Here is a 24655-nt window from a genome sequence, read left to right on the forward strand (position 1 = left end):
TAAAAAGCGTGACCAGAGCTACCCTTCCCAGCGCTCACTCTTCTTTGCAGACGGCTCACACAGTGCCGTTTTAAAATACACGTGCTAAACTTCTTAGCTTGGTTCCAAGGAAGCAGATCATTTCTAGAGCTTGATAAAAGGTTATAGAATCCTGCAGTGTGTGGGCAGCGGAAGGGAGTGTTTCCTCTCTGTGTATCATCCACAGGCTGAGGCCTCCACAAGGTGGGGGTGGGGTGGGAGGTGGGGTGGAGGTGGGCAGGCCTCAGGATTTGCCACCTGTGTGCTTTGTGACACCCCCATTGCATCCTGGAGCCAGGAGACACCCCAAGTGCTGCACTATGGAACTTCCCAGAGTGAGGGGCACAGAGGCCAGGGGCTCAGATGATGATTTTGTGGGACACGGCCGTTCATTCAATAGCCCTGAATCACATGGGGAGAAAGTTAATCCCTTTTTCTCTTCCAGTCTTTCCGACTGGGTCCAGGCGAGAGTCTCAGTTAAGTGCCACTATGTGTTTGACACCTAATACTTTTCCAATGTTCTCTTTAAGGAAGAGATCAGGTCTTGGCTAGAGCAACAGCATCAGGCTAGAGCTCAGGACCTGCGCTTATTACCAGCCCTTCACGCGCATCTGCACTTCCATCCACAGCACGCAATGTTGGCTTTCCACTGGGTCGTGATAGGTTTCCTTCCACGTGAGTTAAGGGAAGAGTGAGTTGATTTAAATGAAAACATGATTTTGTAAATGTTAACAGAGGTGATAGGAAGTACGGTGAAAATCATGACAGAGATACACAAATGACTGCAGATGGGGAAATGCTGGAGAGAGGAGAAAGGACCCAGCTCTGGAGTTGGAGAAAGGACCCAGCTCTGGAATTGGACAAAGCTGGGTTCAGATGCGGGTCTTCCGCCCACTGGTTGGGAGGTGCCTGAACTCCTGCATAGAGGCGCCTGGAGGGTGGGAGAAGCCTCCCTGGCCATGTAGGAGTGTCTTCTGTTCCCTAGGCCTGCAGGGCTCTGAGAGAGGTCAGGGTGACCCTCTGGGACTCTTTCCAGGAGTTAGGCCTGCTCGGGAGATCAGCAGAGTTATACCCCTTACCAGCTCCAAGGAAGGGTTTAGAGCCAATCTTGGCTCTGCCACTGGGCTGTGTGACCTTGGGTACATTCCTTAACCTCTCTGAGCCTCAGTTTCTTCATCTGTAAAATGAGGCTAACCTGAGGCTCTCTCCCGCAGATTGTTTTGATCATTAAGTTAGGTAAGGAAAATACAATGCTTAGCAAAGTACCTGGCACATAGAGTGCATTGAGTAAGGATGAGCCATCAAAACTGAATTGAACTGAATTTGGTTTCATTTAAATTAATTAAGTCATGAAGTCAGGAAGTTCTGGAGCCAGAAGCCTCTGTAGCCTTTAAAACCAAACCCAGAGCCCTGGCAGCATCAGCCTAATTAAGGATAACGTCTGGCCCAGGGGTCATTTTTAACGTAAGAACAGGACTGTTCAACATCAGGGAGACGGGTAAGCAACTGGTGATGAATCCCCACCATGGACTGCCAGGCCAATATTTAAAATGATGTCATAGAAGACTATTTAATGTCATGGAGAGATGTCTACATATACAAGTAGATGGAAATAGTATGTACAGCAGTATACAAAATAGTATGTACATATTCAGCCATGAAAAAAAACGAGGCCCTGATACGTGCTACAACACTGATGAACTGTGAAAACATGCTTCGTGAAAGAGGCCAGCCACGAAAGACTACATATTGTATGATTCCATTTATATGAGATATCTAGAATAGGCAAATACACAGAGATAGAAAGTAGATTAGTGGTTACCTGGGGCTGGGGGGGATGGAGGGGTTGGGGGTGGGGAGCTGATGGTTAAAGGGTACAAGGTGTCTTTTGGGGAAATGAAAATGTTTTAAAATTGATTGTGCTGATGGTTGTACATTCAACTCTGTGAATATGCTAAAAGCCATTGAATTGAACACTTTGTTTTGGTTTTTTTTAAGATTTTTTTTTTTTAATGTTGACCATTTTTAAAGTCTTTATTTAGCTTGTTACAATGTTGCTTCTGTTTTATGTTTTGGTTTTTTGGCCCACAGGGCATGTGGGACCTTAGCTCCCTGACCAGGGATTGAACTCTCACCCCCTGCATTGGAAGGCGAAGTCTTTACCACTGGACGGCCAGGGAAGTCCCAAATTGTACACTTCATTTTTTAAATTTATTTATTTTATTTACTTATTTTTGGCTGCGTTGGGTCTTCGTTGCTGCGTGTGGGCTTTGTCTAGTTGCGGCGAGTGAGGCCTACTCTTCGTTGCGGTGCACGGGCTTCTCATTGCAGTGGCTTCTCTTGTTGCGGAGCACGGGCTCTAGGTGTGTGGGTTCAGTAGTTGTGGCTCATGGGCTTAGTTGCTCCGCCGCATGTAGGATCTTCCGGGACCAGGGCTCGAACCCGTGTCCCCTGCATTGGCAGGCAGATTCTTAACCACTGTGCCACCAGGGAAGCCCCAAATTGTATACTTTAAATGAGTGAAAATGGGTGAATAGTATGGTATGTGAATTATGTTTCATTAAAGCTGTTAAAAATTGTGTACAGTATAATTTTCTTCTCCAGAATTAGGAAATATGTATTTATGTGTTAAATATTAATTTTAGAAAAGAAAATCATGCTGTACATAATTTTTAACAGCTTTGAGATATATACACAATATGTATATATATTATATACATACATATCAATATATATTGTGTATGTATATCTTTCTGTCTACTTGCTTATCTATCTATTTATCTATAGAGAGAGAGAGACTTGGGAGGCAATACAAATATATCCACAATGGGTTTATGGTAATTTTTTTTCCTTTTAACTTAATCTATATTTTCGAAAGTTTCTACCATGAATATATACCATATTTGGAAAAATAATGAAAGCATTTTCTGTCCTTCTTTAAGAACAGTTCATTTGGGGACTTCCCTGGTGGCGCAGTGGTTAAGAATCCGCCTGCCAATGCAGGGGACACAGGTTCGAGCCCTGGTCCGGGAAGATCCCACATGCTACGGAGCAACTAAGCCCGTGCGCCACAACTACTGAGCCTGAGGTCTTGAGCCCGTGAGCCACAACTACTGAGCCCACATGCCACAACTACGGAAGCCCGCGCGCCCAGAGCCCGTGCTCTGCAACAAGAGAAGCCACCACAATGAGAAGCCCGCGCACCGCAACGAGGAGTAGCCCCCGCTCGCCGCAACTAGAGGAAGCCCGCGCGCAGCAACGAAGACCCAACATAGGCCCCCCCCCCCAAAAAAAGAACAGCCCATTTTGAATTTCAATATTAACGAAATTAGAGCCAAAGTCACTTCCTGAGTGGGCTCACATCTCCCAGGACTCAAGCCATTACCTTGTCCACGCGGAGAGGCACTGCGAACCTCTTGAGGGCTGGGACGGAGGTGAGCCTGGAGTTCTCCTCGAAGTCCTTATTCAGGTTGGCCAAGTAGAAGAGCTGGTAAAGGCTGCTGTCCTCGTAGGCAATGACGTCGAACAGAAGGCAGCCGTCCTCTTCGTAGGCGTTGACGTGATGAAACACCACCATGGGGTCCGTGTAAAATTTGGTCAGCACGGGCTTCCTCGTCCTTTGGTCAATGATGTGAATGTAAGTCTGAAAGGAGATGCACATCAGTGCTCAGCTCTTCCTCTGCAGGCCCAACACAGTGGCATCAGGCAGGGGACAAGACCCAGCCCTGCCATCCACTTGCTCGTGACCCTGAAGCATTCCCTCCCCTTTATGAGCCTCTCTGTACTACCTCCAGGCACACGCAAAAGTGCTGAGGGAGGAGGGAAGCTTTGCTGCCAGGGCCCCTTCCTCACCAGGAGGACAGTATCTGGGGAGATACAGGATCTGAGAGTGTACCGTCTCCCCAGCCTTCACTTGGCTGTGATCCAGGTGGGCAGCGACAGACCAGCTCCCAGGCAAGGCCAGGTTGAGGACAAACAGTCAGGTCCAGCCCTCTAAGGTCCCATTGTTGGCCAGCGCCCCTAAAGCCCCTCCTGGGTCCCCTCTCCTGACCTTTGCCCGCTGCGGGTGTGGTTTTCCCAGTAACCTGGCTTCCCTGGAGGGCTGCGGTGCCAAGTGACCGGTCTAGTCAAGGAGCCCATGCGAGTATCGGCTCATTAGGCGTCCACATGCACCTCTGGGTGTCACAGGCAGTATCACTCTGGGTGGCAAGTAGCCATATCTGCAGCCGCAGTTGCCTAATCCAAGGGGAAGGGGTGTTTTCTTTCGTTTGGCAGCTCTGGCCTAACCATCCTCCTTCTGAAAGGAGGGAGGGGCTGCTCCAGGCTGCCGTTTCCCCACCTCCTCTGGCTCATTGCTTCTTTCTCTCCTTTCCCAGAATCAGGCTTTGAAGTTAAGTGGGGGAGCGGGGAGGAGTAGTGTACAGAGGAAGAGGGCATTGGGAGGGAGGGTGGGTTTGGGGAGGTGAACACAGGCGTGGTTATTGTAGGCTTTTCTTCCCCATAAACCCAATCCCAGGGTCAGACACAGGGACTTCTCAGAAAGTTCTCCAAATGCATTCCAAAGCCCTTCCCAGGGCTCTGTGCCCCGTCCTCGTCCTCGGGGGCTCTGTCTTCTCACTGTGGGACTCTCCAGGGCCAGAGGTCCCCAGGGGCTGCAGACTGGAGGCCTAGAGGGCCCTGACACTCCTGCCAGCAGGACGCTCATGGTCCTGCGGAGGAAACCCACTTCCTCTGGCTCCCTGCTGGCCCCCTTGCCCAGCTCATTCAGCCCACAAACATTCATATGAGGGCTTAAGACACATCAGACACTTTTTGGGGAACTGAAGAGATAAAATAAAACCACCCGCCCACTTTCATGGAGTGTATATTTCAGTGGGGGTGAGGCCAAGGGTCAGTGATCAATATATACAACATGTCAAGGATGATGGATGAGCACGACTGAGAAAATGGAGTGGGGGGTGGAGAAGCCTTTCGGGGGTGGGGGTCTGTGATAGACACGTGGACCTCAGGGATGGGGGAGGGTAGAGCGAGACCGGGATTGATCAAGGGAGAAAGCCATCTGGGAAAGAACATTCCAGGTGGAGGGGACACAAAATCGAAGGCCCTGAGGCAGGAACGTGTTTGGCAGGTTTGAGGTGTAGGAGGCGACCACGTGAGCAGGGAGCCAGCAGTTGGGATGAGGGCATGTGGGCCTTTATGGGCTGGTGAGTGAAGCCTTTGGATCTTATTCTGAGGAAGACGGGAAATCACCACAAGGTTCTGAGCAGAGGAGGGATCTCACCTAACCCCTTTGTTCCCTCGAGGACCTCACTCTCCTCCTTGAGAATGCAGGCGTTAGAGAGGCGGCAGCCACACGCGGGACACATATTTGTATGGGTACATGAAGATGCACGAGGTGCGCAGAAGGAGGAGTAGAAGGGTGCCGAATGGATGGTGGTGGTTCCCTCTGGAGGGGGCTGGGCGGGGAGGCGGGAGGAATGGGGATGGGGAGGAGGAAGGGGACTTGATCTGTTGCTTTCTACACTTGTGTGCTATTTGAATAGATGACACTGAGAATTACTTGATTATTTTTCACAAGTAACAATAGCACATAAATACATACATACACCTGTACATGAATAATGTATTCATACCCACGTGTATATACACATACACACATGCAGACGTCACATATACAGGGAGGTACGTGTACATCCAGGCACACAGATATTCTGAGCACTCCACTCAGGTGTACCTAAATTGAAGACGTTTCTGTTACACCATCCGGTGGGACGCTCTATCATCATGATGTCTAAATGATCTGTGACATCCCCTCCCCGCCCCCAGCAGGGATGCTGAAAGGGCCTTGTCAACGGATGGTGGAGGCTGGAGGGGGCCAGGTGTGGGTCAGGGCTGAGGAGCAGCCCCTTTGCTGCTGGGCGAGTAGGGGCTGGCTTGGCTGATGAGGCTGCCTCGCCCAAGGTCACACGCCCTTCTGGGGACGGTCTGCTCTACTGACTTATGGACGTCGGGGCACAAAGGGCCAGCCGCTTGCCCTAACTGGGGACCACTGTGAAGGGCCATCCCAGCTTCAGAACTCGCTGGAAGGTCGGCTCACGCCTCTGGGGAGACGGCGTGGCAGCTGACGGCCTCCCTCCCGAAGCCGCCCTGCCTGCTGACCTCCATCTTGCTCTGGCCGTCCTCGTGCGGTGGGGTCGCCGGCCCTGCCTTACCTTGTCCTCCTTGTGGAAAGCCAGGCAGGAAGCCCAGCTCACGCCCCGGATGTAGGCGGTTGCCATCTTGAGGATATCCATCCTGAAAGGCTGCTCGAGGAAAACGATGTAGCTCTCGGTGACTCCGAAGCTGTGGTAATAGCTCGGGGAGAGGAGCGCGCGGGAGGCGATGGAGCAGAACACCTCCATGTGTTTCAGGGGGCTCAGCCCCTTCTTCCCGCCCTCTAGAGAGAAGCCAGCCTCAGGGACGGCGCAGGGCCTGGCGGCCCCCGACGGGGCCACCGTCTCCCGCAGCGCAGCCTCTCAAACCCACCCGGCCGCTGAGAAGAACCTTCGAATGAGAGCCGACAACAAACCGGGTGAAGGCGCTGCGGCCTGGCTGATGCAGGGACGGGGCCCTTCCCCCGTGAGATCTGGTTTGGCATCCACAACCACTGCATCCCCAGGCTCTGGGCCTCTGGACCACCGGGCCTCTGGGCCAGGCGTGTGCAACTCCAACACGGGGCTAACCCAGCCTCCACCTGCTTTCTAAATAGAGGTTTATCTGGAGCATGGCCCCTGCAGGGTCCACGGCTGCTTTGCTTTCGAGGTTCAGAATTGAGAAGACGCAGTGGAGACCATACAGGCGGCAAAGCCTCAAATACTTATTTTGTGGATCTTTACGGAAAACGTTTGCCAGCCCCTGCTCTGGAGCAATGTTCCTCACTTTCACGTGCACGCGGATCATCTGGGGGTCATGACAAAATGTGGAGTGTGACTCAGCCTGTGGGGTGGGGCCTGAGGCCCTGCATTTCTGTCAAGCTCCCAGGCAGGGTGCTAGCTTCCCAAGGTTAAGCTTTGACATGTTGCTGAGAACCATCATTTGACGTGTATTTCACGGGGTTTCTATGAATTTCTTTTGGCATTGCCCGTTCTGAAACACCTGGGAATGAGACTAAGTGCCTATGGTAATGTGACAGATTGTGACAGTCAAGGTAGGCTGTAGGATTCCCATTTTACAGGTGGGAAACTAGGGCTTGGGGGGACGCTCCATCATTACAGCCAAAGGCACAGGGTTAAGCCGAAAAGACACAGGCCCCTTAGCCTGACTGCCTACTCTGTTATTAGAGGGCAGGGAGAGACCAAAGGAAATCCTGCAGGAGTCCAAGTACCTTGCTCAGCATCCACCACGAAGGTGCTTTCTTATTCCTCTGCAAGGATGAGTCACTCGCTGGCCAAAAGGCCTCCCCACCCAGGCCTGGGGCTGGGTTATAATGAGTTACATGCAAGCGTCCCCACCTTTCTTGTGGCCACCTGTGCACACTGTAAACAGCTGGCTGGTGGGAGGGATGCTCTGGGTTTGTGGGGTAGTTCTTTTCTTCACCAAACAAATGGCACACAAAGCAAACTGAAAGGAAAGTCACCCTGGCCTGGGAGGCAGGACACAGGTGTGAATCCCAGCGAAGCTGCCAGCCTGGACCAGGTGTGCAGAGGGTACCTCCTGTGAGCCGTGGACATGTCATCTGATCCCCCTGGGGCCCACAGTCCTCTGTAATATGAGGTGGCAAACTCAAATGCCTAGACCACCCCCAGGTCTGCATTCTAGGATCCCAAAGGGCCCTTATATCCCTTTATTGGCTTAATTAATGGGAGTTCCATTTAACAAAAGCATTGTACCTTCTGACCTTGGGGGCTCCCATCTGCCAGCAGAGCCTGGAATCTGCTCGGGGGTGGGAGGGAGCTCTACGGGACTGTGAGGGAGGGGGGCCAGCAGGGATCACAGATGGAAACCGGCCTTCCTAAACCAGAAGGTCTAGCCAAGCACCCTCATAGTTCTGTACTGTCTCCTGAGCCCGCGCAGCCACTCTTGGAGGCCTGGTCTCCTGGGTGTGGTTCCCAAGAGGGTCCTGGACAAATAAGGGCTAGGAGCCCCGCCCTCCTCCCCCTCAGGAACACACAGTCACAGTCGGCCTGGGCTCCACGCCAGGTTCCTGCCCCTAAATGGAGACGGTCCAGAAGGCCCGCAGAACAGGGTGGGGATGTGGAGTGGGTGCCAGCAGGGCTGAGCTCCCTGAACAACCCTGGGAGCCTGGCTTCAGGGGCTGGGATGAAAGAGGACAGCACAGCCCTGACATACAGAGGTTTGTCAGAAAACTAAAAAATGAATGAAAGAAAGGAAGGATGGATGGATGGATGATGAATAGATTAATGGATGGATTGATAGGTAGATGATTAATGAATAATGGATAAATTAATGAATTAATGAACAGGAACCTAAAGAAAAGGAGGTTGGAATAGCAAAGGGATTCACTTCTTCCAAAAGGAAGCCTAGCATCATTTCTTTTCTCCTAAAGGAGAAAAGTGAGTTCACGGTCCTCTGAATCATCTGTGCAGGCAAGTGTCAGATTGAGTGTTGTGTTATCAACCAAAATCAGAACTCTTCCGAAAGAGCCACCTTGGTGTCTGTACTCCATTACACCCCCAGAATGACCCACCTGATACTGTGGCAGGGATCTTAAAGATCACATATTTTGTCTTCCCCTTGTCCACGATGGACGTGCCAATGTTGAGAACATTTCCAGCGTCATCATAATGAGGATGTGATGTCGCCAGATTTACAGCCACGTGTTTACGATAATCAACCTGCAAAACATGACAGCCACCTGGTTTTTAAAAGGGGAGAGGGTGAAATCCTGTGAAAAGCTGACTGACTCCAGATTCAGAGAGATGATGGTTATTTTTGCACATCTCCTGATCTGAAAATAAGGCAGACATCACCTTTAAAGGAGATGTTTCCTCTTGCAACCTGATGTAACCTCGAGGGGGCCTCACACAGCTAATAGGCTGCAGGGGACTTGGTGAGCTACATGTGTTTTCTCTGACAGTCGCTCCTAGCCTGTCACCTGGCCTTGCCGGGTGGCCTCAGCATGGAAACAGGACGCCTCACTGCAGAGAGCTCCAAGTAACAACTTGGGCATAGAGGCAGCCTTAGGGCTAATCTTGGCCACTTCTTTGGTGAAGCTATTTAAATTCTCCCCTTTTGCATCCCACAGAGGCATAAATCTCCAGCCCTCTCTCATAGGGTTATTCTGGGAACAGAAAGGTTACAAAAACATTTGGTCAAAGGGAAAGGAGACTAATGAGCTCAATAATGACCCCGACTCCAAACAAGCCACAACCATAGAGCAGTGGGGTGGCCCAGGAACCAACTGCCCGCCCTTCTTCCCCCAGAATAGCACAACCTCCTCCAGCCAAAAGTCAGGCGATACCTCATTCTCTCCTCGTTAAATTGTATTGCAAAGACAGCCAGGCTTTGAACTGCCAGCTGGAGAAAATTGAAAGTGGGTCTATTGATCTTCACGAAAATGTAGACTTGATTCTACCCAGGAAAGGTATCTGCTTGGGCTCTGATTTTTGCGCCCTTGCTCTGTGCCTAATGCCTCCCTCTTCAGGTCAATAGAAGGCAGGGCTGCTGGGAGTCCTGGGTGGCCCAGTATAGTCATTCATTCAAATTTCCATTGAGGTGCCACTCAGTGCCAAGGACTATGGACACTGTTAGGGGTTGAATTGGATCTTCCAAAAAGATATGTTGAAGTCCTAACTCCTGGTGCCTAAATTTGGAAATAGGGTCTTTGTAGATGTAATCAAGTTAAAAAGAGGTCATTCTGGATTAGGGTGGGCCTTCATACAATGATTTGTAGCTTTACAAGAGATTGGATTACAACAATCATTGGTTGTTCCTATAAACCAAGGAACAACCACCAGAAGCTGGAAGAGGCAGAGAAGGATCCTCCCCTAGAAACTTCAGAGAGAGCATGGCCCTGCCAATACCTTGATTTCAGACTTCCAGCCTCCAGAACTGTGAGAGGATACATTTCTGTTGTATTCCTTTGTTATGGGAGCCCTAGGAATGAATACAGACACAAAGATGACAGGGCACAGTCCTGCTGTAAGGAAGCTTAGAATCTAGTGCTAAGTGCTGAGCTGGGAGAGCCCAAGACCCAAGGGCATCAGAGGAGGGCTCCTCTGTGAGTTACTGCAGGCTCCTGGCCTCCTGCAGGGGGTCCCTTTCTTGAGTCAGGAACTGAGGCTGGTTGTAGATTTACTGATACCTTCTCCAGGGTTTCCAGGGTCTGGGGGTTGATTTTCCTGATGTAATTGGTCTCCGTGGTTGCATAGAAGTCTTCTCCACACTTCATGATGTTGATCAGACAGTTGTCTGTGAAATCAGGGATGGTGTGGGACAGGTAGGAGAAAGCTCTGGGGAGGAAGCAAGTCAACGGGGTCAATGGCTGTGTCCACCCAGCTGGAAAGTTCTACTCGAGATGGTTTTAGTTTTCCCACCACTTAAAACACTCTGCTTCAACTAAGGGAGAAAAAGTACTGGGTCCCAATGGGTCCCTTGAGGAATCCTGAGGACTCAGAGATCAAGTTACCCAAAAATACCACCACATTCAATCAGCTAAGGAGGGAGTCAACTGGGACAACAAGGCTGCCCGCTGAGCCCTCCTGGTCCCCCCAAATCCAAAAGTCTCCTGCACCAGAGCCATCAAGAGCTGGTGGATTGTTCTGAAGTATTTTAAGAAGTTCTACAGAAATCATAGTCATACCCATAATGGCCCCCCAAAGACTAGCAAAACAGCTAATCTCTGCTTTGGGCAGGAATGTGAGCCCACCCTGGTTACCCAGCTTTGTCCAGGATATTAGATTTTTGAAAAAGAAAAGCAAACTAATTATGAGTTAAGAACTGATCATTTGATTAGAAGGCAAACTCAAAGCAGGAAGTCCTGAGCCCGTGTACTGGTTAGTGCTCCCCCTACTGGCAAACAGTAAAACAGCAAGGAGGCCCCACAGGCTGCGCTTTTAAATTCATTCCCTCCCCCTCCCCCAGGCTCCTCCCCCAGCAGGGAATGGGAGTTCCCTGCTTGCTGTGTGCCGGACTCAGCACTGGACACTAGGACTGGAGAGATGATGTCAGTTCTGGAAAAGCAGAAGCCAGCTTCCCTCTCTGGGCCAGCCTACCCCTAAGACATTTCACAACCCTTCTATGTCTAAAGAGTATCAGAAAGGAGGTACTGATGGCTGGCCTGATTCCCTGGCCAACAATTTAAGTGTTGAACATGTATGTAATACATTCATATGCATCACAACCCAGATGATTTTAACTGTATACAACTGAAAATTTCCCCCATCCTTCCTCTCATCAGTTCCCCACCTCCCTCATGCATCCTTCCAGAAAACAAATCTAGATTTCCCCCTGCCTTCTTACACAAATTATAGCATATTATATGCTCTTTCTACACTTTGCTTTTTTTTTTTTTCCACTTAACAGTATATCTTGGAAATCTTTCATTTGAAACGTAGAGAGCATCCTCATTCCTTTATTTATACCTGCCTGGTATTTTCCTGTAGTGTTACTGTGATTTATTTAACCACTCCTCTGTTGATGATCATTTGAGTTATTTTCAGTTCCTCGTCATAACAAATAATTCAGCCATGAATAACCTTGTACATTTGTCATTTCAGACACAAGCAAGTACCCCTCTGGACTGAAGGGAATGTGCATGTGTAATTTTGATAGATAATTCCAAAGTGCTCCCCCACCAGCTATGTGGGAGAATACCTAACAATCTGTCAGGTGCTCTTTGCCTCTCTTGCTATCAGTGATCAAAAACTGCGCAGCGTATATGGTCAAAGGCCATCACGGGAAATTTTCCACCCAACCTAAAGACAACCGTCAGGAGCAAACGCTGCTTGTTTTGACTGTAAAGGACATTGGAAAGCAGGACTAGATTCAAAATGGACAGTTACTTGGAAAATATGTTTTTGCAGGGGTCCGGATAGGCCATTGTTCCAAATTCTGACACCACAATCCTGTTCGCTTCAATATTGGCATTGTAGGTATCACTTCTCAGGTATTTGCTCCTGTAATAGACTTCACCTGAAAGAGAAGCAGCAGAATCATCCCAGACTGACACCTTTACAGGGCTTTGAAGTTGATTTCAGCCATTCCAGGGATTTGATGGGCAGTGGGTGGGGAGGGAGTTCACTGGGACAGTCCCTTTAATGTGTGTGCTAGATACAACAAGCATTTGGAGGGAACTCTCACACACATTTCGGCAAGGTTGAGACTCACAACAGTATGTCCAGGTAAGTATTCCTGTTCCCAGCTCCATCTTCGTATGAGGGAACTGAGGCTCAGAAATGTTCCATCCCCTTGCCCAGCATCACCCAGAGAGGTGCCGACCCAGGCCATCAACCACCCCTTCCACCATATTTGTATCCTTCCAGGTAAGGTCCAGATTTGGAGGATTGGTCCAGAAGGCCCGTACTTAGGCTAGGTTTCTCCAGGGCCCAGTTCAGTTCTGGGAGCCCTACACTGACAATTTAGTCCCTGGAGTAACATTTCGTATCTATTTGCAACCAGGGAGCACCCTTATACCCAATTCTGCACACAGCAGAGGGTCAGTACATGTGTTGGTGACACTGCAGAGAATCTGACTCACTCCAGAAAAGCATGGACTCTTGACCAGTCCACCAAGACCAACCTGAAAATATACCAGATGGTTCTAGACTTATATTAATTTCCTATGGCTGCTGTTACAAATTATCATAAATGTAGTGGCTTAAAACAACACAAATTTGTTATCTTACTGTTTTGGAAGACATCATCTGAAATGGGTTTTACAAGGCAAAAATCAAAGTGTCAGCAGGGCTAGTTCCTCCTGGAGGCTCTAGGGGAGAATCTAGAAGCTGCCTTTATTCCTTGGCTTGTGGCTGCATCACTCTGACCTCTGATTCTGCTGTCACATCTTTTCTGACTCTGACCCTCCTGCCTTCCTCTTTCCTTTATGACTACACCGAGCCTACCCTGATAATCCAGGACAACCTCCCCATCTCAGGGTCCTTAACTTAATCACATCTGCAAGACCCTTTTACCATGTAGAATAGCATATAAGATATTCACAGGTTCCTTCTGGGGAGAGAAGGGGGAGGGAAGAGGAGAGAGGGGAGAGGAGAGAGGGGAGAGGGAAGAAGGGAGAGAGATATGGAGGGAGAGAGATACATATACTCTTCATAAGTGGGTGTGGGTGAGTCAGGAGAGGCTTCACAGAGGAGGTAGCACTTGAAAAAGCCCTTGAAAGACGAGTAGAATTGAACTGCAACAGATCCGGGAGGTGGGGCTAGGAGAGAGGGTCAGGTGTTCCCATGGACTCTCCCCAGAAAGTCTGTAAGCAAAGACCTGGGGGTGGGGTGCACAGCCCACTTCCTGGAAGGGCTAAGTCAGTGTGGGCTGGAGCACCGGGCACTTGGGGGCAGCAGGAATGAGATGAGGCTGGGGGTCAGGTGGGGACCTTACTAAGTCTTCAGGGCTGTGAATACTGAGGCCTTTGACCTTCATTTGGTGGATAATTTGAAACCTCTAGGGTTTTTGTTTCATTTTATTTTGCCATTAGTTAGCAAATGACATTATGTTGACTTTTCCCCTCCAGAGAACACATTCCTTGCTGTAGTATAACCTATGCTTCCAGGGTTGGTACAATTATAATATGCAAAAAAGTAGGGCCCAGGACATAGTGACAGTTTGTTCCCATAAAAAAGAGCTTCATCAGAGAAACGCCCATCATGTATCTACTGTCACAATGATGGGCTTCAAGAAGAGACTGAATCCCAAGAAATTCTTGCCCAGGGCATTTTTATATTTTCAGGAGAGGAAATGAAACTAAGAGCTAACATTTATTGAGCATGTGTGTGCTAATCACTGTGAGGGCACTTTATGTGTATTATCTGGTTTAATCCTCTGAACATAAGAAGTGTGTAGAAGACTCTAAGAAATGTATTCTTTAGGGGAAAAAAAATCAACTTAATGTCATTTACTAATTAACAGCCAAATAAAACAAAATTTAAACAATGCTTGAAGGTTTCAAATTTCTTACAAAATGAAGTGCAAAGGGCTTGGGCACTCATGACCCTGCAGGCCCATTTCCCAGCTAATAAATTGAGGCACAGAGAGGTTAAGTACCTTGCCTTAAGCCACACAGCTAGCGAGTGGTAAACTGGACTCAAAAGCTGGCAACTGGAAGATCCTGACACAGCGACCATGTCAATTGACCATTCTATCTGATCCTTGTTATTAAAAATATACCTATAGAAATATGCTATCATAACTGTATGGTGTGGTGAAGTTTCACAAACTAAACCTACCCATATAAACTACTTCCTGATCAAGAAACAGAATGTAAGCAGCCTTTGGGAAGGCCGCTCATATCTCATCCTGTACTAGCCTCCCCGATCCCAACCCTGCAGGGGAACCACTATCTTGACTTCTGAAAGTCTTGGTTAGTTTTGCCCTCAGGATTGCGTTTTCACCTCTGTTTCCAAAGGATGTGAGTGTACGTTTCAGCAGTGATGACTCCAACCTGTGCATTTAAGTGGCAACAACAACAATAATGGTAACACTCGTCATGATAAAATTAGAAGAGACCATGAAAGACTTTCTGGTGCTTTCTCCAGTCTTCAGGAGGTAAACTGTGTGTCAGATAATCATCTGTCCTCTTTGCAAGCATCTTTTCAGGGGTGGCTACTGTACATTAGTATCTCTGAGATATTTGGTGGGGGGAGCTTTGTTCCTGGGGCAGCGGAAAGGAACATGGAGGAATGGTTAGGAGCACGGGCTCTGGGGCTAACTGGGCCCGGGGTTCATGCATTTGATCACTATTTGTTAAACACCTGGATGGGCCAGGATGTGAGTATGTAATGGTGAGTGGGACAGGCAAGATCTCCACCCCAAGTAAGTTCAAGTCTCCACGTGGATATGAATCCTTGCTCCATCATCTACCGGCCATGCACTTGACCCTGTGTCAGAGGCAAGCCTCAGTCCCCTCTGCTGTGACATGAGAATCCTGATACCTTCCTCACAGAGCTGCTATAACATTTAAGGCCTGTAAAGCACTTAGCACATAGTAGGTGCTCAATAAAAAGCTACATATGCTAGTCAGATATAGTAGGTAGCTGGGGCAAGGCTTTGGCTCTGGGCAAGTCCCCATCCAAGCCATGTGACCTTGGGTGAGTCCCTTTGTCACTGAACCTCAGTTTCTTCAACTGGAAGCTGGGGATCATACAGTCCTCCCCAACTAGGGTTGGCAGTTTTAAATGAGATGGGACGATAGAAGGAGTTTGGCTCCCTGGCGTTCAGCATGCACATGATAAGTGATGGCTGCAGTTCTGAATTCTCCAAAATCCTGGAGGCAGGAAGACTCACCTGGGGGCTGGTGAGGCCACACCTACTGGTCTTCATGCTACACAGGACCAGCTTTAAGGCCACTCTGGTCTCCCCTTGAGCCAGCCTGCCCTTGGCGGTCACTCTCTCTGAGGGCTGCCACCCATAGGTACTGGCTAATGTGCTTTGCCTAAAATGCTGAATTCTGTTCATATGAAACATAAACACCCAGCCCAGGCTGGTTGTCGACAGGCAGCCCATATCCTACAAACAACTAGCCCCAGAGCAGGGAGCACTCAGAGGGCCGTGAGGAAATGTGTCTCTGGAATTGCTCAAGGCTGACACTTACTTTGAGGTTCATATTAAAGAAGGAGGCACAGAGCGTTCTCTAGCACCCTGCTCTCGGGAGCCCAATTAACCACATTCCTTCTAAAGGGACACAAGTAAACAGACGCGTTCCCGCCTGGGATCTTCCAGAACTGGGTCAAGTGTGATTATTTGGTGGGGTGGGAGATACACACATATTTTTTTTTTAATTAAAAAAACTTTAAAGCAAACTTTCCAAAAGACTACCTTGGAGCTACAACAGTTGAAAAAGTCAGCTTTGGAGAGGATTTGTGCCTCTAACTCTCTGTGACTCTGCTGTTGGTGGGAATGTAAATTGGTATAACCATTATGGAGAACAGTATGGAAGTTCCTTAAAAAACTAAAAATAGAGCTACCATATGATCCAGCAATCCCACTCCTGGGCATATATCTGGAGAAAACCATAATTCAAAAAGATACATGCACCCCAATCTTCATTGCAGCACTGTTCACAATAGCCAAGACATGGAAGCAACCTAAATGTCCATTGACAGAGGAATGGATAAAGATGCGGTATATATATATACAAGGGAATATTACTCAGCCATAAAAAAGAACGAAATAATGCCATGTGCAGCCACACGGATGGACCTGGAGATTGTAATACTGAGCGAAGTAAGTCAGACAGAGAAAGAGAAATATTGTATAATATCACTTATATGTGTAATCTAAAAAGATGATACAAATGAACTTATTTACAAAACAGAAATAGAGTCACAGATATAAAAAAAACAAACTTATGGCTACCAGGGGGGAAAGTGGGGGAGGGATAAATTGGAAGATTGGGATTGACATGTACACACTACTATATATAAAGCAGATAACTAATAAGGACCTACTGTACAGCACAGGGAACTCTACTCAATACTCTGTAATGACCTATATGGCAAAAGAATCTAAAAAAGAATGGACATATGTATATGTATAACTGATACACTATGCTGTACAGCAGAAACTAACACAACACTGTAAATCAACTATACTCCAATTAAAAAAAAATCTCTGTGACTCTGACTCTTGGAATTCACACGTTCAAATCCTCACGGGACACCGACTTTGCCTCTTATTGGAAAAGTATCAAATCTGCTGCTAAGAGGGACCTGGGTTGACTCATCTCCATGCCTGCTTTATAAAAATTTTCAATTTTGAAAGAATTTTAGACTTACAGAAAAAAGTGCTCCTGTATACCCTTCACCCGGCTTCCCCATCTCCACTCTGCCTTTTTTATTCAAATCTTTTTTAGTTTTTTAAAGCATTATCTTCTAGTGACTTCTGCTGAAGGCTATGAGTCATTTTCCTGTCTTTTGCTTTCTTACTTTCTTACTCCAGTCCTTTCTTCCTGGTTTGGCACTAATTTCCATTCTCCATGCTAGCTGTGCACTAGAACCACCTGGTACTTTTAAAAAATCATGGAGGCCCAAGCCCCAAACCACCAGTGTGCTCGGGGTCATTTGGGAAACATGTTGGAAACACAGATGCTCTATCCCTGCCCTTCAAGCCCTGGGTGGGGTCTCAGGATTCACAACCTAAATGAGCATCCTGGGGGATTCTGATGCAGGAAGCCCACAAACCACCTTTTGAGAAATACTGGCTTTGTGTTACCTGCAAATCAGAGAACGCTGATTGCCCTGTGCATTGTCCTCTTAAATTGTGTATGGTAGTACTTAACATTTTTGGTTTATATTTCCACTGTTAGATACTGGGGAGCCATTGAGAGTTCAAGAGGAGAGGAGAGATGACGCCAGGCTGTGCTACACCAACACTGGCAATCTGGCAGCCTTGGGAGGATTGGGCTGGAGAGTTGCGGAGAGATGGTAGCTGGGGAATGGAGTGGGGGATGGGGGCAGAATTGCATAATGCTTAGGACTTAGGATTCTGGATTTAAAGAGCATTGAGTTTATAACTGACTACCACTACTTCTTTGCTGTGTGCATTTGGGTAAGTTCTTTGGCTACTCTGGGCCTTAGACGCCCATCTGTAAAATCGAGATAGTAACAGTGGTCCCTTCCCCAGGAGCTGCAGTGAGGGCTGAGTTGTGGATGGCCATGAACCACTTAGGCCAATGGCCAGCAAGCACTCCCTGTAGCAAGTATTGAAGAGATGGACTGGGGAAGTATTGCCTCCTTCTACCAAAACATCTTCACCTTGTTTGTGTCATTTCAGCTCCACAGAGTTCCTAAGCACCCCTGTGGGCCAGACCCTGTGCTAAGTGATGAAGATACAACAGTCTGAACAGGGACCCTGCACTCTGGGGCCTCCACCCTAGGCTGGAGAATGGCACACTGATCATTGCAAAGCAGAGTGGGGCACACACCCTTGACACACGCCCAGGTTCAAGAGCAGGACAGGCAGGGGAGGGCGAGTAATTGGCTAGAGTCTCCATTCCTCCCACGTTCTAGCCAATTCCAGATTATGAACAGAACTGCCTTTCATGCTGCTTTATTGTGTATATTTAAAATTTTCTGCGTATTATGATGTTTTCACACCTTAAAAAACCTTTCTGGCTGGGGCAAGACTGTGTCTCTCTGGACCAGACAATTCTTAGAGGTAGGAAAGGATCCAGTATGTCTTTGATATGCAAGCTAACCAATCCTCCATCTGGTCCATACACCCCCGGAGACAATATCCCTCTGCCTTAACCAGCCCAGGACCAGGTACCAGGCAACTAGGGACCATCCCTACAGCCCAAAGCTCACTGAATTGTTCAACTAGCCAGTCCTAGGCTGTTCACTCTGCCCTTTCCTGCCTTGCCCTCAGAAACCCCAATAAAGGCCTCGGTCTCAGAGTTCACCCCGCTCCTGTCTTCTGCCTCCCGTCCACCCTGGTGTCTTTCCCATGTGCCCTGCGCCACTCGCCTCCTGTCTCCAGCACCTGTGGGTAGAATAACCTTTGTTTTCCTGAGTCTCTCTGTGTCTCCTCTTGTGGTTGCACCTGACTGACCATCTCAGAAAAGAACAGAAAACAGCTACTTACCTCTGACAGTAAACTTTTAGTTTGAAAAACTACTAGAAGCTTTTAGAAAGTCTAAATAGTATGGGATAACTTTGGTCACTGGCCCGTTTAGCCCACTCAAGGATTTTGGTGGACAACAGCCATACTTCTGCAAGACGGCTAGGGCTCGGCCATCCCCTGCTGGTTCCCTTGTCCCTGGATTCTCTACTGAAGGATACCATTTAAGCACCTGCCATTTCTCAGAGGTATGTGTGCATATGTGTGTGTGTGTGTGTGTGAGTGTGTGTGTGTGTGTGTGTGTGTGTGTGTGTGTGTGTGTGTTGGGCTGAGGACAGGAGAGAAGGCTGCAAACGAACTCCAGACAAGTTCAGATCCCAGCCCTACGTCAGTGACTTTGGATCAGTCACCTAACCTCCCTAAAGTTTCAGTGTCACATGTGCAAGGAGACAAGAGTACCTCCCACACACATGAATGTGAGCTCGGAAATGGACCATGAAGGACCTGGCAGCGGGTGAGGCAGGGCCTCAGAGAAGGGAAGCCACTGTTACTTTACCTCTCAGGCACCTCATCCAGAACAGCACTTCTGTCCCCAAGAATCACTGGGAACTTCTGTTTAGGAAAAGAGGGGACTATTAAGGCTCAAGGCTGTCGGGAAATATGGAACTACCCACCCTGTAGCTGAGTCACAGTAAAAACTGTGAGTTTTTGCAAACTCGGAGCTCATGGCGTTCACGGTGTCTGTTCATGAAATGCTAGAGCAAGTCACTGGCAGAGTCCGCACTCAAAAAATAATTGCCGACTAGCTTGAAAGAGATGACAGTTATGTGAAAGTAATAGCTAACGCTTATGGAGCACATATGATGAGCCGGGCATTACACAAAGCCCCTCACACATATTAATTTATTTAAATTCCACATCAATTCTATGGGACATGCTACTAATAGCCCCATTTTACAGATGGGGAGACTGAGACACAGATAGGGTCAGTAACTTTGGCCAAGTCACACAGCTTAGGTATGTGTTAGTTAGGATGGTGGAGCTGGGATTCAAACCCAGCAACAGTGATGGTGGTTTTTATTTTACTTTATTTTTTTATAAATTTATTTACTTATTTTTGGCCATGTTGGGTCTTCGTTGCTGCGCGCGGGCTTTCTCTAGTTGCGGCTAGTGGGGGCTACTCTTCGTCTCAGTGCGCGGGCATCTCATTGCGGCGGCTTCTCTTGTTGCGGAGCATGGGCTCTAGGCGTGCTCCACGGCATGAGGGATCTTCCCAGACCAGGGCTCGAACCCGTGTCCCCTGCATTGGCAGGCAGATTCTTAACCATTGCGCCACCAGGGAAGTCCTATGATGGTGGTTTTTAATCAACTGAGCATCTACCAGGCATCAGATCCTTGCTGGACACCTAGTACTTTTGATCATCACAACAGCTTTCCAGGGAGGACGATCAAGCTCCTTTCACTGATGAGGAAACTGAGGCCCAGGGAGGTGGAGTGGCTGCAGCTTGCCCAAGCTGGAACACAGGGGTCAGAGAAAACTCTCACCACACTGAACCCTACCACATGGCCCTGAGCCTGCTGAAGCCTCCCAGAACCCATTCCAGACCTTTTAAGAACCCAGCTTGTACTTTGTGACATAAATCAGCTCAATGACCAGTAGCAGAGAGTAGACAATCCACCTCCTGAGTCAGTCATCTGAACTTGGAATTTCACCTTTGTTGCTGCACTTCCTACCTTCTGCTCTGTGTTCAGTGTCCTCTCAGGGACATGACTGACCTGGCTCTCCCGGCCTGGTGAGCAATATGCTCACTTTGTTCTTTTCAGCTCTACACTCCTCCTATTTTAATTTGATGTGTGTCTGATTCCAAAGCCTGTAAACTTCCACCTGTCCCTGCCCACCTTACTGAGAATGCATATTATTTTTCCGGTTGAACTCGCTGAAAAACAACCCTGGCCACCTTTCCAGGGAGGTTTGTGCTTGTGGTAGGCTGAATAATGGCTTCCCAAGATGTCCACATCCCAATCCCTGGAACCTTTGAATATGTTACTTTACAGGGCAGTAGAGACTTTATAGACGTGATTGGGTTAAGGATCTTGAAGTGGGTGATTATCCTGGATTATCTGGGTGAGCCTAGAGTAATTACAAAAGCTTTTATAAGAGGGAGACAGGGGACTTCCCTGGTGGTCCGGTGGGTAAGACTCCGCGCATGCGTGCCACAACTAAGAGTTTGCACGCTGCAACTAAGAGTCCACATGCCGCTACTAAGAAGTCCGCATGCTGCAACGAAGATCCTGTGTGCCACAACTAAGACCCTGAGCAGCCTAAATAAATAAATATTAAAAAAAAAAAAGCAAGAGAGAGACAGAGTCAGACTCAGAGAAGGGGATGTGATGATAGAAGCAGAGAGACAGAGAGAGAAAGAGAGAGGCCACGAGATGCTACGCTGCTGGCTTTGAAGATGAAGATGGGGCCACAAGCCAAGGGATGCAAATGACTTCTAGAAGCTAGAAAAAGCAAGGAAACGGATTCTCTCCCTGGAGCCTCCAGAAGGAATACAGCCCTGCCGACACCTTGATTTTAGCCCAGGGAAATACGTTTTAGACTTCTGACTTCCAGAACTGTAAGAGAATTAAATGCGTGTTGCTTTAAGCTACTCCATTGGTGGTCATTTGTTACGGCAGCCATGGCCAACCACACGGTGCCCTTACCGTCTCTGACTGTGAAGCTGTGGAGCAAGGCCAGGCCGTCGAACCAGTGGTTGTATCTGGTCCCGCCCACCGTGTGCATCCCAGGCCCATTGCGGAGCAGGGTCCCCTGCAGCCATGCTGGAATCCTGCCTGGCGAGAGAAAGAACATTTAGTTTCCAGTTCTGCACCTAAACCAAAAAGCTAAAAGAAGTGGCCATATAGCCCCTGCACCACTTTCTGCATCCGTGCACTTCCAGAAAGAATATGCCTGGCATTGTGCTAGCACTGAGGATACCAAGATGAATAGGCATCATTCCTGTCTCCAAGTTGCTCCCCATCCATCAGGAGACGAAAACAAAGGAAAACACTCAAAATACACTGTGCTAAAGGCAAGGCAACAGACTCAGCAAGGGTGCTGCGGGGAACAGAACTCCACCCTGAAATTGGGCGAGAGCAGGAGGGTGAGGAATGTTTCCTGAGGAGGTGACCTGGTTGAGTTTTGAGGGAGAGTAGGTGTTTGCCTTGCAAAGGCCTGAGGAGAGAACATTCTAGAGCTGTGCTGTCCAATGTGGTAGCCACCACCCCCGAGTGGCAACTGGGCACTGGAAACGTGGCTAGTCCCAACTGAGATGTGCAGTAAATGTGAAACATACACCACATTGCAAAGACTTAGTATGAAAAAGAAATGTAAAACATCTCATTAGCAATTTAAACATATTAATTACATGTTGGTCTGATAACATTCTGGATATGTGGTATTAAATAAAATATACTATTAAAATTAATTTCATCTGTTTCTTTGTTTTTTGTTGTTGTTGTTTTTTAATTTTATTTATTTATTTATTTATGGCTGTGTTGGGTCTTCGTTTCTGTGCGAGGGCTTTCTCTAGTTGCGGCGAGCGGGGGCCACTCTTCATCGCGGTGCACGGGCCTCTCACTATCGCGGCCTCTCTTGTTGTGGAGCACTGGCTCCAGACGTGCAGGCTCAGCAATTGTCGCTCACGGGCCTAGTCACTCCGCGGCATGTGGGATCTTCCCAGACCAGGGCTCGAACCCGTGTCCCCTGCATTGGCAGGCGGATTCTCAACCACTGCGCCACCAGGGAAGCCCTCTTTGTAGTTTTTTGAATGTGGCTATTAGAAAATTTTAAATTACACATGAGCAGGCGTTATATTGCCATTGGACAGCATTGCAGGTGCTGTTGGGGTCCCGCCCACGTCCCCTTGGCGTTCACCTCTCCCTGAAGGCTGCATTCTGCAAATGCCTACAGCTCTCCACCTGAGGGCTTTGTTCTCACTGTGGAGCAGCTCTCCCCACACGTGGACGAACTGGAAGCTCACTGGAGAGTTAATGTCCCTGAAAGCTGCTCTCACCCGAAGATGGATGGGGTGCTATGGGTCAAAGGCCACCACTTCCTTGCCCTCAGCTGACACAATGTGAGGCATATTTTATGCTTTGTCCAGAGGATTCGGCTCCAATGACTCCTGGTGGTCAATGGCTTGACAATGCCTTCTTCATTGGCTTCCCTCCCAGTGTTCCTTAGGCAGCATATCCCAAATAAACGACTTACACCTGAATTCTTATCTCTGGAGAAACCTGAACCCAGAGATCAAAGACCAATTCAAAGATCAGGAGATGTGCAAGCTGTTTAGCAAGAGCTGGCCTGTAACTTTCAAGCGAGGACGTCATAAATATTGCGGCTGGAGAGTTAAGCAGGGCCAAGAGACCAAGGTCAACAAGACCACACCAAGCTTTGATTTGGTGCTCAGAAGAATGGGACACCTTTGATGGTCATAACAGGGAAAATAGGATCAGATTTTCTTTTTTTGCAATTTGAAAAATTGACATAAAATCCACCATTTCAAAGTGTACAGTTCAGGATTATTTTTTTTTAATGAATATTTATAATGTTGTGCAACTATCACCACTAACTCCAGAACATTTCCATCACCCCAAAAAGAAGCCCTGTTCCCATTAGCAGTCAATCCCCATCCCCTGCTCAGCCCCTAGCAACTAATCCACGGTCTGTCTCTAAGGATCTGCCTCTTCTCATACGAACGGAATGTGATCAAATTTGGGGGTTTTGAAAGTTATTTCTGGCTGTGGTGTGCAGTGTGGACGGGAGGAGGAGCCAGAGGGAGGTGGGAAGGCCAGAGGCAGGAGCAGGGTAGCAGCAGTGGGGATGGAGAGAAACCAATGGAACAAAGGGACTTGGAGTTTGACTAAATGTATGGGGAAGGGGAGGGGAACACTCAAAAAATGCAGCTGTGTCTCTTGCCTTGGGTGGGATTATTCACAGAGACCCAGGACACAGGAGAAGGAGCAGGTTGAGGCAGAGCAGGGAGAGATGAATCTGAGCATATATTAAAGCCCTAGACATAATAAGAAGACCATTTATTGAGCACTATGTGTTTTAATAGATTAAATCATTTAGTCATTGCGGCAATCTCATGTGGTAGGTACATGTTGACTTTATTAGACATGAGAGGAAACTGAGTCAGAAAATGCTTAAGTAACTCGCCAAGGAAGCCTCAGAGCCAAGAATGCACAGCTGGACGTGAAGCCAGAGCCTTGGCCTGGCCCCCCGGGGCAGACATGTCCACACAGGCACAATGTTTAGTGAGCTGTCTGCCGACGGACGCTGACCAGCTGATTAGACGTGACCCGGGGCTGGAGGCCTGCACTAAGCTGGAGCCCATCCTCTGCTGGCCGCCAGGACTCAGGCAAGTTGCTGCTTCTCCCTGGCCCTCGGCTTCACACCTGCCCAGTGGGGAGGCCTGATTTACAGCAGTGGTCCCCCGCTTGGAATCACCCAGAGGGCTGTAAAAACACAGGTTTCTGGGCGCCACCACCGGAGTATCTGATTCAGAGGGTCTGAAGTGAGGCCGGGAATCTGTGATTCTAACAAGCGCCCAGGGTATGCTGATGCTGCAGGTCTGGGGTCCATCCTCTGAGAACAGCTGATCTAGGTCTAGAGGTTCATTCAGCTTCTCAGGTCCTAGGATTCTTGTTTTCTAAAATTTCCAAGCATTTCCATGCAGTCACTAAACGTGAGCTGTAAAGGGGTATAATGGCAAAATGTCCGTGGTACCCCAGAGCATAAAAGGATAGGCGTCAAGGATCCCTTTTTTAAAAATAAAGAGTTAACAGTAAGTGTATATTTGTTTTTTGAAAAAGTATTTTTATATAAAATCTATTAATAGATCTTTGTACTCTATATTTA

At 48.3% G+C, this 24655-nt stretch overlaps 1 protein-coding gene across 2 annotated transcripts in view; it reads right to left on the reverse strand.

Moving 5' to 3' along the window:
- The window catches only part of BCO1 (beta-carotene oxygenase 1), an 88454-nt gene that overhangs the window by 16288 nt on the left and 47511 nt on the right, over positions 1-24655 (reverse strand). For both annotated transcript variants that reach the window (XM_082366350.1, XM_082366349.1), the window contains 6 exons: positions 21454-21582; positions 12021-12150; positions 10322-10469; positions 8705-8852; positions 6231-6454; positions 3404-3661 (listed from right to left, as the gene is read on the reverse strand). In XM_082366350.1, coding sequence (XP_082222476.1) covers positions 3404-3661; positions 6231-6454; positions 8705-8852; positions 10322-10469; positions 12021-12150; positions 21454-21532 — 987 coding nt within the window. In that variant the 5' untranslated portion in view covers positions 21533-21582. The remainder of the gene's footprint in view (positions 1-3403; positions 3662-6230; positions 6455-8704; positions 8853-10321; positions 10470-12020; positions 12151-21453; positions 21583-24655) is intronic.

This window comes from Balaenoptera borealis (assembly GCF_965194805.1).
Source record: "Balaenoptera borealis genome assembly, chromosome: 19".
In the NCBI taxonomy this organism is placed as follows: Eukaryota; Metazoa; Chordata; class Mammalia; order Artiodactyla; family Balaenopteridae; genus Balaenoptera; species Balaenoptera borealis.